The 12575-nt window shown below is 44.7% G+C and overlaps 1 protein-coding gene across 1 annotated transcript; it reads left to right on the plus strand.

Moving 5' to 3' along the window:
- The first annotated feature begins 806 nt into the window (after window positions 1–806).
- PRSS23 (serine protease 23) lies at window positions 807–10596 on the plus strand. The gene is made up of 2 exons (XM_040964227.1): window positions 807–916; window positions 9019–10596. The coding sequence occupies exon 2, from the start codon at window positions 9032–9034 to the stop codon at window positions 10184–10186; it is 1155 nt and encodes a 384-aa protein (XP_040820161.1). The 5' UTR covers window positions 807–916; window positions 9019–9031; the 3' UTR covers window positions 10187–10596.
- The last annotated feature ends 1979 nt before the right edge of the window (window positions 10597–12575 follow it).

The following is a 12575-nucleotide window of genomic DNA, read 5'->3' on the forward strand; positions in this document are numbered from 1 at the left end:
TGTATTCTAAAAAAATCCATCCTGGTGTTCAGGAGCCATGTGACCTTGGACAACCCAAGTTGTCTCTGGTTGCAAACGGTGAGTAGTGACCACCTCAGCATCTCTTTACCACGAGGGCCTATAATACGTCAAGCGGGGTCACAGAAGGCTCAATGTGGATGGCAACCTGCAACGGACTGGTCACTGACGGGCTTCCTTAGGCTGGGAAGGCTGGGAAGTACCGGATTCTTAAACGGCTGCATCACCGAGGGTGCAGTAAGCTGCAAAACGCTGGTGGTCCCACCACGGGAACGCAGCTAGCAGCCCCTTCGAGGCCCCAAAATGCCAGCTGAGCTCCATCACGCTAAAGCGTGCAAAAGGTTGGTGGGGTAAGGAACGCCCTAGTTTCCACCCCACTCCTCAATTTCTCACAGAGGGTCCCCGGGTCAGCCTGCGTCTCCTGTTCTAGGCTGACCAACGGGCTCATCGCCTTGACAGCTGGCAGCCAAGTAGCTGCTCCTCGGTGACGGCGCATGGGTTCCGTGCAGGGTGGCCCACCTGAGCGCGCTTTGGCTGCCACCGGGGAGTCCACGACAGGCGGCAGGGGAGGCGCAGCCGGAGCCACCTGTGCGTGGTGGCACGGCCTCGGGCCCTCCTGGCGCTGCCCCTGCCCAGGCGGAAGGCGCACGGCCAGGGGAGGGGGCGCGGGCCGGGCCGGTGGGGCGGGCGGCGGCCGCCGCTTCCCAGAGGCCGGAGGCGGGGCGGGACGGCCTCGCGAGGCGCGGGGGCGGACCCGGCCGCTGCCGGCTCTCCTCGCCGGCTCACTCGCACTCGGTGGCGCCGCGGGGCAGGCATGGGAGCCGCGCGCGCCCTCCCGGAGCCCACACCTGTCTGAGCGGCGCAGCGAGCCGCGGCCCGGGCGGGCTGCTCGGCGCGGGTGAGTGTGGACGGCGGCCTGGGACATCGGCCCGGGCACCGGGACAGCTAGGCATCGGGAGGAGCTGGACAAAGGGCCGGGTGCGCGCGGGGTGGGGTGACTGCGGCTGCTGGAGGCACCGGAGATCTCGCTTCGGCCACTGTCGGGTTTCCGAGGGCCGGAACCGGGGTGCTACAGGGCATTTGGGTTGATGTAGTGTCACAGGTGGAACTGCGATCTTGGACGACCGCTGCTAGAAGGGTTCAAAGGGCGAGCCGGCATCAGGCAAGCTTTCCTGCCGCGAGCAATACCCGCAGCCCCTAGGCACGCTTCACTACCACTTACTCTGCTGTAGTGCTGGACATGCTGTGATTCTATCAAGCTCTGGGCATTATTTTTTAACCCTAGACACGTGATTGTGAACTCACTTTAGCAAGCAAGAAAAGTTAAGGCAAACCCAGGTTAGAAAAATAGGATCTTTTCTCCGGAATTTTTAACTGATACGTTCTGCTTCCCTTGGGGTGCTAACTCTAGAAACTGTTGTTTAAACCAAGTATTGTACTTCAGCCTGTAGCCATCCACCAAGAGTTGTTCACTTCTAGAGAAAACGATTTTTACTCATTTTTGAAACTTTTGAAAGGAGGAATGGACTTATTTGGACAAAGGATGATCACCACGCTCCCCCACAGAAAACAAATCAAGTTTATTTTCCAGCATCTCATGAGAAAACAGCAGATTAAAAGTCCTGTTTGCTTTATTGCCCTCTGGTTGACACCCAGGAGGATTCAGAAACAGTCCATGGCTGTTGGGAAGCACCACTTGTTTAAGAGTCAGGGCTGGAATAGAGCCTGCTACTTTCAGCTCCAGACAGTGAACTTGGAGATCTCTATGTGCCCATTAGGGTCTGGCAGACCGATATCAGAATCATCCTCACGTGGCCGTGTGGAGACAGTTGAAGTTATACTTGAAGTCAGCTGTTGCCAAAATCTCTATGCCAAATTAATATCAAGATACTTACTGCCAGTTGTTTCAAGATCCTGCTTGTGCGTGAGAGCGTTTAAACCAGGCTTTGTAATTGTCAAGGAAACTATTACAAATGGATTGGAGATGCAGTCAGGAGAGGGAACCTTTCTAGGACAGAAGTCTCTGCGTATTTAGTTGTGAGAGTGATTGTGATCATATGCATACTGCCTGCATATAAATACCTTCTTCTCATCATTTTATTGCTTAAAATCAGGATGTGTGCCTGCAGTGGGAAGGGAACTTTTCCCAGGGTTGCTATTATGGATCTCATTTCTGTAGCAGTGACAACCCATTCAGGTAACTGGTGAATGTGGGCGTTTCTCTGGGTGAGGGATGGGTGCCACCATGACCATGAATATGTCTGCAGGCTGCAGTGTTTAATAGTCGCAGGTTCTCCCGGATATCTCTTCTCACAGGTCCTTTAGGACTTAATCTCCCAAGCACTATTCATGCATAACTCCCACTGACTCTGGGGAATTTGTTTCCCATGGTCTCACCATTGGCAGTTTTATGCTCTCTGTTCTGTTTACACCATGTTTATCCCAGGCTAGCTAGGTAGTTCTCTGATAAAGAAGTTAAACTTCGTTCGATCACTGAGATTCTGTCTAGGTTTGTTGGACTTCTAAGAACACTACAGATTCCTGAATAAGACTTTGTATTTCTTAAACCATTAAATGATCAGGTGTGTTGTGCTTTCACAGGTCTGTGACTGAGAAAATGAGACCTACCCTAGCTGCAGAGTATTCCAAGAGCTTTGTACCTTCTTAAGCATTTGCTTTAGGAATTAGCTTGATTGCACTACCCTGGCCCCAGAGTCCATGAAAGACCCTTTGTCATCATTCCAGTTGATCCCAATACTCTTATCTTTTGAAAGCTTTCCTGCTGTTTCTCGCTGTCATGTATGTTTACAGCAGTCACAGGAATTCAGGTGCTGTGCATTAGAGAATCTATGTCCCAAGGATTCCTGGTCGCTGGCCACCCTAGGAGGATTCAGAAACAGTCCTTGGCTGTTAAGTACAGGAGTTAAATGCTGGCCCTCTGGAGGTGCTCTGTGTTGTTGCAGTTTTTGAGGATGAAGGTGCTTAACCAGAAAGCTGTCATAATGCATTGTCTTCAAAGAGATTTATTGTTGTTTGCACATCTGGTAACATCAAAATCTCTCCATTGTATTAGTGGGTTTATAAGGTGGCAGCATCCTGAGTGTTGAGTATTTTTGAATGGAGGACAATGACTCAGTAACGGAGCACAGAATAAGTAGCCCTCCTCCAAGTCAGATGCCCAGAGGTGGAAAAGAAATATAATTGCTGTATTACTAGTCATGGTGCAAAAAAATATTTTCTTACCTTAGGTTTCCATTTGCTTTGTCATTTGGGTGAAATGAGACATGCAAATACTTGGTTGATAACTTTAAAAGATAATAAAATAACAAAGATAATAAAGAAAGCTTTAAAAGATAATAAACCTAACAAGGGTTTATTCATAGAAAAGAGATGGTGTAGACCTAAATTTTCTTCATGCTAGTCTAGATTTGGGCATCTTTATTATTTTCTCTCTCTTTTTTTTTTTCCTTAAGGAGTTTTCTGGGCTACTCTACAGGGATAATGTGATTCATTTGTAAAGGTGAAAGAATTTAGCTGTTACCCATTAATTACCTCTCCAATTATGGGATTATAATGTTTTTCTTGAGTCTATTTGTACCCCCCAGGTGTTTATGCTCAAATAAACCCAATTGGACATAGCACTTGCTTACCTAGAGTTTATCAGAAAGAAAACATTGCTTGTTTATCCTTTGTTCTACTACCAAGTGAATTAGGAAACACTACAAAGCTGCCAAATTGATTGTAAAGCATTCTAGCCATCCTTGGTTGAGCTGTTCAAGTGTGAGTCAGGCTGGGGTGTGAATGCCTCAGGGGAGACCCCTGATGGGCAAGAGGTTTGTTTCCTCTTTGCTTTCTTAGGAAGCTATCCTAACAGGAGCAAGCCATACCTCCTCCCTATTCTTAAAAACTCTCTCCTCTTCCCTGCCCACAGGCAGGAAAAAAAAAAAACTATCTCCTCTTGGAGTCCTTTGTTTTCTTTACAAGCTAATCAGGGCAATCTGGTCTTCCAGCCAGATAAGAGGTTAGCATAATAAATTGTCCTTTCACTTTTCCCTTGTGCCTCCAACCTCCAGAAATCTGTGAATGGAGTAAATTGCAATTCAGATATCATTTGCAAATAACACAGTCTGCAATCTGAACTTTGTGGTCCTAAAAGCAAATCATAAAACTAGAGAATCCTAGACCTATATTTTAAAAGATTATGTACTTTAGGATGCTGTCCAGAATAATTTCTAAATCACCAAAAATAAATATTTTAAGGACCAGTATCATGGTACAGTAGGCTATGCCTCCACCTGTGGCACTGACATACCATATGGGCACTGGTTCCTGTCCCAGCTGCTCCACTTCAGATCCAACTCCCTGCTAATAGCAACAGATGGTGGGCTAAGTTTGGGCCCCTGCACTCATGTGAGAGAACTAGAAGAAGCTCCTGGCTCTGATTTTAGTACAGCCCAGCTCTAGCTGTTATGGCAATTTATGGAGTAAATCAGCAGACAAAGATCCATCTCTCTGTCTTTCCTCTCTCTGTAAATCTGCCTTTCAAATAAAAATAAGTAATAATACTTTTTTTTTTATGATAAGCAATTCGAGAGGGAGGCCTTTGGCATAGTGGTTAACACATGGCTTTTTATGGCCACATGCATTCAGAGTGGCTGGGATTGAGTTCTGACTCTGCCTCCCTTCCTAGTCCTGCTGATTCACAGCCTGGGAGGCAGCTGGTGATGGTTCAAGTGGTTGGATCCCTACTACCCATGTGGGAGACCTAGATTGAGTTAACAGCTCCAGACTCCAACACCACAAGCAGTAGAGGAATTAACTAGCAGATTGCAGATCTCTCTCCCTCTCTCTGCTTTTCAAATAAGTAAAATGCATTTTAAAACATAAAAATTGACATTTTTAAATAAATGAGTATTTGGTAAGGGAGTGAGAAAGTTAAGAAGTCTGTAACTTAGGGCCCGGCGCGGTGGCGCAAGTGGTTAAAGGTCCTCGCCTTGCACGCCCGGGATCCCATATGGGCGCCGGTTCTAATCCCGGCAGCCCCGCTTCCCTTCCAGCTCCCTGCCTGTGGCCTGGGAAAGCAGTCGAGGACAGCCCAAAGCTTTGGGAACCTGCACCCGCGTGGGAGACCCGGAAGAGGCTCCTGGCTTCGGATCGGCATAGTATCGGCCCGTTGCGCTCACTTGGGGAGTGAATCATCGGACGGAAGATCTTCCTCTCTGTCTCTCCTCTCTGTATATCCGCCTTTCCAATGAAAAAATAATAAAAATAAATATTTTAAAAAAAAAAAGAAGTCTGTAACTTAAACACAGATGTGAGTTTAAGCCTAAGGACTTGGGTACACAAAGCTTTATCTATCTATCCAGTTTCTGACTAGTTACTTAAAAATGTAATCCGTTTGGAATAATTTGACCTATATCGGTTTCTTAATGTCTGCCTTAATTCCTAAATCTGAACTACAGATTTTCAAATATGTATTTATTTTATTTTGAAATCCAGCATTACAGAGTGACGGGGGAGAGATTCAGAAAGACAGGTTTTTCTATCCACCTTCTCATTCTGAAACAGCCAAGACTGGGCCAGGCCAAAGCCAAGAGTCAGGAACTTCTTCCATGTGGGTTCAGGGGTTCAAACGCCTGGACCATCTTTAGTTTCTTTTCCGAAGCCATTGACAAGGAGTTGGATAGAAAGTAAAGCAGTCAAGACATGATCTGGAATCCTAGAGGATACCTTCAGATGCACATGGTCATCCATCATTTTGGTCCTGTATGTTTGAGAAGTTAGAATGAGGCTGTGGCATGTGGGAGCCCAAGTAACTGCACAGTGCTCACATTCCAGGAGGACTCTTTCTCACTCTCTCCATGCCCAATAACATCATGAACTGACTTCTAGTAACATGATTTTTTTTTCAAAACAAAAAGGATTTAAAAATGCCATAGCAGTTCATGTGAAATAGGGCATACTTTAGGACCTGTAGAAAGTATTTTTTTTTTTTTTAAGAAATAGAGCTCTATTATTCAGGTAAAGCACTTGGGAAATTGAAAATAGAGTTAGTTTAAAACAAGGTTCCTACATGGGTTTTGAGTGTACATATTTGCACTAGTTTCACATTTTTTTCTTGTCATTATCTTCCCTGGACACCTTCCTATAAACTATTTTGATGTTCATACAAAGGGATAAAGATAAACAAAGATGCCATCAGAAGAATTTTGATGCAGTTGATAATTCAAAATCATCCCTTTCTGGATCCAACTAACATACACATTTTAGATTTGGGGTTTGAAGGTTCATGCTCTAGATGATAATATGAACATATCTTAGCTATTATGTTCCTTAGGCACATTGAAAGTATGTATTATCTATAATTTATGCTAATACATATTTTAACACTATCTCATCTCCTATACTGTCCCCACACTTGTCAACTTGGGCCTCTGAGTCTGTGGTGTCTGTCTTAAGATAAGCTAAAGCAAATCTTGGCTTACCATGTTTGCTATGCTATGCTTGGAGCATGAACATTCTCCAATTAGTCAATGGAAATGGGGGTGGTGTGATGGAGCGATGGGACCCAAGGATCAGCCATGTGGGAGATGCACAGTTCCTCCCAGTACATGTCATACTTGGCAGGAATTTGGTGTGAGTGGGACTTTCAATCACCTAGACAACAACTTACACACAGAAAGGCTCTGTAAGCTCTAGATAAGCCCAAGGACTGGATTCTTGGCTAGAAAAGGAGCATAATCAAAAAGAGATCCATGTCCTGCTGATCCCCCAACACACTGCCATTACCACACCTATCCCATTGCCATATTCCCATTGCAGAGGATTCTGCTGCATTCAGAATCTCCTTTCCAGCCTAGTAACAATCTTTAGACTCAACAATGTTCAAACATAAATGTACAAACATGCATACATTTATGTATGCACACCATGATTTCAAAGATCTGAAGAAATGATTAGATCTACTTCCTTTTATGAATAGGATTTGAAGACTATTCCTATGGAAGGGATGGACATCTGGAAGGGATGCATGGAAGAGCTTCGGGGAATCAGGAATTCCCCAAGAATGGACTTTTCTGGGACTTCATTCCTTCCTCTTCCCATCCGTCCTGTCCAAAGAGGAATCAAGAGAAAGAGTCATGCAAATAAAGTTCCAGGGTGAGAATAGTGCATACATACTTTAGCAATGTAGTGATGGAGATGGGGGTGGGATCAGCATGCTCAGCTGCTGCACCAGGCCAACTCGACCAGATTTCCCAGTTTTATTTAAAAGAAAGCAAAATGCACCCCAGCTTTATCACCAAGGTTTAGAATCCTTGAAGAGGAGGAGAATGAAAATGAGGGTGGTTTCCCCCTGATGCTTCCTGCTGGCCATTTGAGCCACACCCATTCTTTCTCCTTTGAGAATTTGTGAGTTACCTTATCCACTGAGTCAGGTTCTCTTGCACTAAAAGAAGTCAGTCAATGATGCTTACGCACTTAGGAAAGTTCTTGGAAATTCTTCTCATCTGTGCTTTCCTTGTGGGGTGGTGAACCAGCATCTCTAACATCTTTCAGGGCAAAATCCAAACCACACACAGTCCTTTAGAACCTGGCTCTTGCCTGCTGCCCCCACCACTTCCTCTGCTCAGCCCTTGCTGAGCTAATGATAATTCCTTTAGTGACTCACGCTGTGGTCCAGCTCTGTGCCCCTGCAGACTGTTGCTCCTTTTTAAGTATCTCTCCTGTGATAGTCAATTTCTCATCAACCTCCAGATCCACCCCCTAGCAACACCTCCCCTGTTATCCTCACCGACCTCACGCTTTTTAAGCTACTACATCATCCACATACATCTATTAGTAGTCAGAATGCATCATTCAAAAAGTCTGTTGTATAGTCATACCACCCATTCATTCTTACATTAACACGGGCACTCCTTTGAAGAGTGGACTTTCTGCATATCAGTCAAGATGCCTCCAGGATGACCACGTCCCATATCGGAGTGCCTGGGTTCAAGTCCCACTCAGCTTCAAATTGTAGCCTCGTGCTAATGTATTCTAAGGAACGCAACAAATGGTGGCTCGGGTATAGGGACCCCGTCACTCACATGGGAAACCCGGGTGGAGTTTCAGCCTCTCGGCCTCAGCCTGCTCCAGCCCAGCTATGGCAGGCATTTTGGGAGGGAACCTGCTGACAGGAGACCTCTGTTGCATTCTCTCTGCCTTTCAGAAAAATGAAAATAAATACTTGAGTGCTAGAAAAGACCCAAGTTCAAGACATTTTCCCTGGGAACAAAGGTTCAAACACCTGAAAAAGTAACCAACAATAACAATATGGTAGTGTACCTGCAGCAAGAGTTTTAGATCTTTAACAAAAATTCTGTTAGTTTACAAAATAATCCAAAGAAATAAGAAACTATTTGTTAGAGATTATGCTTTTTGGAATTAAATACAAAACATAATATATTAAATATAATAATGAAGAAGCAGTCTCATGCCCTCTTCCAAATGCAGTCATCATTTAGAAGCAATAGGAGTTCTGGATGGGTGTGACTGGAGTGTTCCAGCTGGAAACCTCTGTCAGTGAGCTAAAAATGCGCAAATTGCCCTGAAAATTTTCCAAGTGCATATTATAATGAAGATGGGAGGGGCAGAGGAAGGAAAGAAAATCAAGGGACCCAGAGAGGTAGGAGAGAACTAAACACTTTGAGAAGGCTCAAAAGCGTGTGGAGACTGGGGCTGGTCAGCAGTTCGTCTGGGAACAGAGGGTTATCATGGGCAGCATCTCAAACACAGAAAGAACACCGAGTTCATCTGGGGCACTTAGCCACAAGACCAATCCCAAGGTCAAGCCCCAGCATTGTAAAGGAGGTGATTACCTAAGGATTCCCCACCACACCCTGATTCCTGAGGAAGACTAACAGCCTTAGAAACAATGGCAGGCCAGCTGCCGGGCTTCGTGGTCTGTGCTCCGTGAGGTTCAGCCCTTGCCCTCCTGACCTGCTGTCTTTGTTTCTACAGAAGGGTGTTCAGCATGGCGGGAATTCCAGGACTACTCATCCTTCTCCTCTTCCTCCTGCTCTGTGCTGTTGGACAGGTGAGCCCTTACACCGCCCCCTGGAAACCCACATGGCCCGCCTACCGCCTCCCTGTCATCTTGCCCCAGTCTACCCTCAACTTAGCCAAGCCAGACTTTGGAGCCGAAGCAAAGTTGGAAGTATCCTCCTCATGTGGACCTCAGTGTCATAAGGGAAGTCCACTGCCCACATATGAAGAGGCCAAGCAATACCTGTCGTACGAAACGCTCTATGCTAATGGCAGCCGCACCGAGACGAGGGTGGGCATTTATGTCCTCAGCAGTGGTAGAGGGGGTGCCCAACACCAAGACTCAGGGTCTTCAGGGAAGTCTCGGAGGAAGCGGCAGATTTATGGCTATGACAGCAGGTTCAGCATTTTTGGGAAGGACTTCCTGCTCAACTACCCCTTTTCAACATCAGTCAAGTTGTCAACAGGCTGCACTGGCACTTTGGTGGCAGAAAAACATGTCCTCACAGCTGCTCACTGTATTCATGATGGAAAGACCTATGTAAAAGGAACACAGAAACTTCGAGTGGGCTTCCTTAAGCCCAAGTTTAAAGATGGCAGCCGAGGAGCAAACCACTCAAACTCAGGCATTCCCGAGAAGATGAAGTTTCAATGGATCCGTGTAAAACGCACTCACGTGCCCAAGGGTTGGATCAAAGGCAATGCCAATGACATTGGCATGGATTATGACTATGCTCTCTTGGAACTCAAAAAGCCCCACAAGAGGAAGTTCATGAAGATTGGGGTGAGCCCTCCCGCTAAACAGCTGCCGGGGGGCAGAATCCATTTCTCTGGTTATGACAATGACCGACCAGGCAATTTAGTGTACCGCTTTTGTGATGTCAAAGATGAGACCTACGACCTGCTCTACCAGCAGTGTGATGCCCAGCCCGGGGCCAGTGGCTCAGGAGTCTATGTAAGGATGTGGAAGAGACAGCAGCAGAAGTGGGAGCGAAAAATTATTGGCATCTTTTCAGGGCACCAGTGGGTGGACATGAATGGTTCACCGCAAGATTTCAATGTGGCTGTTAGAATCACCCCTCTCAAATATGCCCAGATTTGCTACTGGATTAAAGGGAATTACCTGGATTGTAGAGAGGGATGACACAGTTTTCCCTCCTGACAAAGCTCAGTGATCTTTGTGTACTTATTGTAGGAGAAGGCCACATTTTGTCAGTGTGTGTGTGTGTGTGTGTGTGTGTGTGTGTGTGTGTGTGGGTGGGTGTGTGTGTGAGAGAGAGAGAGAGAGAGAGAGAGAGGTGTCAAATAGTATATTTTACTTAATTTCTTAAAATTGCAAGATGACTGGCTTTATTATTTCAACAGGTTTGTGTATCATGTCCTATCACTTAAGCAGTTTGAAGACATCCTTTTACATTAGAAAAAAAAATTGATGCCTGAAGCAATGGGGGAATACTTGGCATCTAAGTTAATCTTTTACTTCTTGAGAATTTTGTTTTTTAATTTTTATTTCTCTTGAACTTGTTTCAAAGGTTTATATTAAATATATGGAGTTCAGGAGATAAGAATTGTTCTCTCTGTGTGTTTTCTTATGAGTCCTCTTACGTGTGTGTGTGTGTGTGTGTGTGTGTGTGTGTGTGTGTGTGTGTTTCAATGCCTGATTAGTAATGCTTCCAGATGGTACTATGTTCTACCACATATAACTCTTAGGAATTTTTACAACGCTTCTCAGGCAGAGGGTTATTCTGTTTTGGATTTGGGGGCATTTACACAGTAGTCCTTGAACAATAAAGTAATGTGTTGACTGAATTGATACACGTTTTAACTATATCTTGCTATCATAAACCTGTACTCTCCAGCTGCTTTAAGTTTTGAAAACAGTTTCTCTTCCAAAAACTGAGCTACATTCTGGGAAATCTTTGCATTTGGCTGTGCCAACTTTGCACTCACAGCAGAGTAATCAAGATCATTTATCGTAGTCTCTTCCATCTAGCAGAATTTCACATTCCTAGAACTGGCTGTTTTTCAGAAGATAGTTACCAGTGCCTAATTGGACCAGGCTGTATGGCTTCCCAACTAACACTTGTGGTCACACTAAAAGCAATCATAGCATTTCACCCCTGGAGTGTAGCACATCTCATGTTTTATCATTTGGATGGAGTAATTTAAAATGAATTAAATTCCAGAGAACAATGGATGCATTGCTCAGCAGATGTCACAACAGAATCACCACTTGTTTAGAGTCTGGCACAGTCACCCAGACTCATCAAAAATTATTCTGCATAGTTTTCACTGTGTTCCTGGGGAGCTATGTACTTGTTCTGTTTGGAGACTTTTCTCTTTTACTATACTTGAAAGTTGCTTCTAGAAAAACTTGTAAATCTCTTTTTAAAAAGGAGCTCCTATTGCTGGAGTGTTCTATATTACAGGCACATACAGTCAGGTACATGGGTGAAAATGAAAATTGGGAGAATGCAAAGTAGATCAGAATCATGCCCTGCAGTAACTGTCTTTAGAAATGTTTTATTAATATGGTAATCCTATCCTATGAAGGAAAGCCATTGCCTTACTTTATATTTTCTCTTCACAGTACCTAGTCTAACTCTTTCTGAATGTATCCATGAAGTATAAGACAAAGATGTTTGGTTGCACCCTGGATGATTTCAACCTGTGTTGTGACTGTGAACACATTCAAATATAGCACTGCAAATTAAGCATTCTCTTGGGGCTCATTGTTTGTTTCTTCAGCTTTTCAGCAGAATAATCCTAATAAAGCACTCCAGAAATTTACAACCACAGTAGATGCTTCAAAACATTTAAGAAGTACTCTGCGTAGCAGGGAGATGTAGGGCCACCAGTAATCTCCTGTGTTCCAGTACAATTTGCTTTGGAATCCTAACAGGAATCTCACCTGAGGAGTCCGAGAAGTCTCCATTTCTATGTCTGTATCTGGGGTTTTTGCTTTTGCTTGGTGAAAAAAATTTTGTTGAACACCTAGACCAGAGCTAAGTTTTAAAAAAAATAGTTGCTCCCAGGCCCAGGGTGATAGTGTAGCAACTAAAGTCCTCACCTTGACTGCGCCAGGATCCCATATGGGTCTGCCGGTTCTAATCCCGGCAGCTCCACTTCCCATCCAGCTCCCTGCTTGTGGCCTTTGGGAAAGCAGTCAAGCACGGCCCAAAGCATTGGGATCCTGCACTCGTGCGGGAGACCTTGATGAAGTTCCTGGCTGCTGACTTCGGATCAGCGTAGCACCAGCCGTTGCAGTCACTTAGGGAGTAAGTCATCGGATGGAAGATCTTCCCCTCTGTCTCTCCTCCTCTCTGTATATCTGACTTTGTAATAAAGAATAAATAAATCTTTAAAAAAAAATAGTTGCTCCCTTTGTAAAGCACCTTGATATATATATTTGAAAGTTAAATGTGACAAAATCCAAGTAATATCAATCTTTAATTTTCAAATAGATACAATTTACTTAAAATACTTATATGCCATAAAAATTCTAATTTACTAAAAGCAAAAACACAGATTTC

This window comes from Ochotona curzoniae, unplaced genomic scaffold, assembly GCF_017591425.1.
Source record: "Ochotona curzoniae isolate NIBS_2020 unplaced genomic scaffold, NIBS_Ocur_1.0 scaffold_3223, whole genome shotgun sequence".
In the NCBI taxonomy this organism is placed as follows: domain Eukaryota; kingdom Metazoa; phylum Chordata; class Mammalia; order Lagomorpha; family Ochotonidae; genus Ochotona; species Ochotona curzoniae.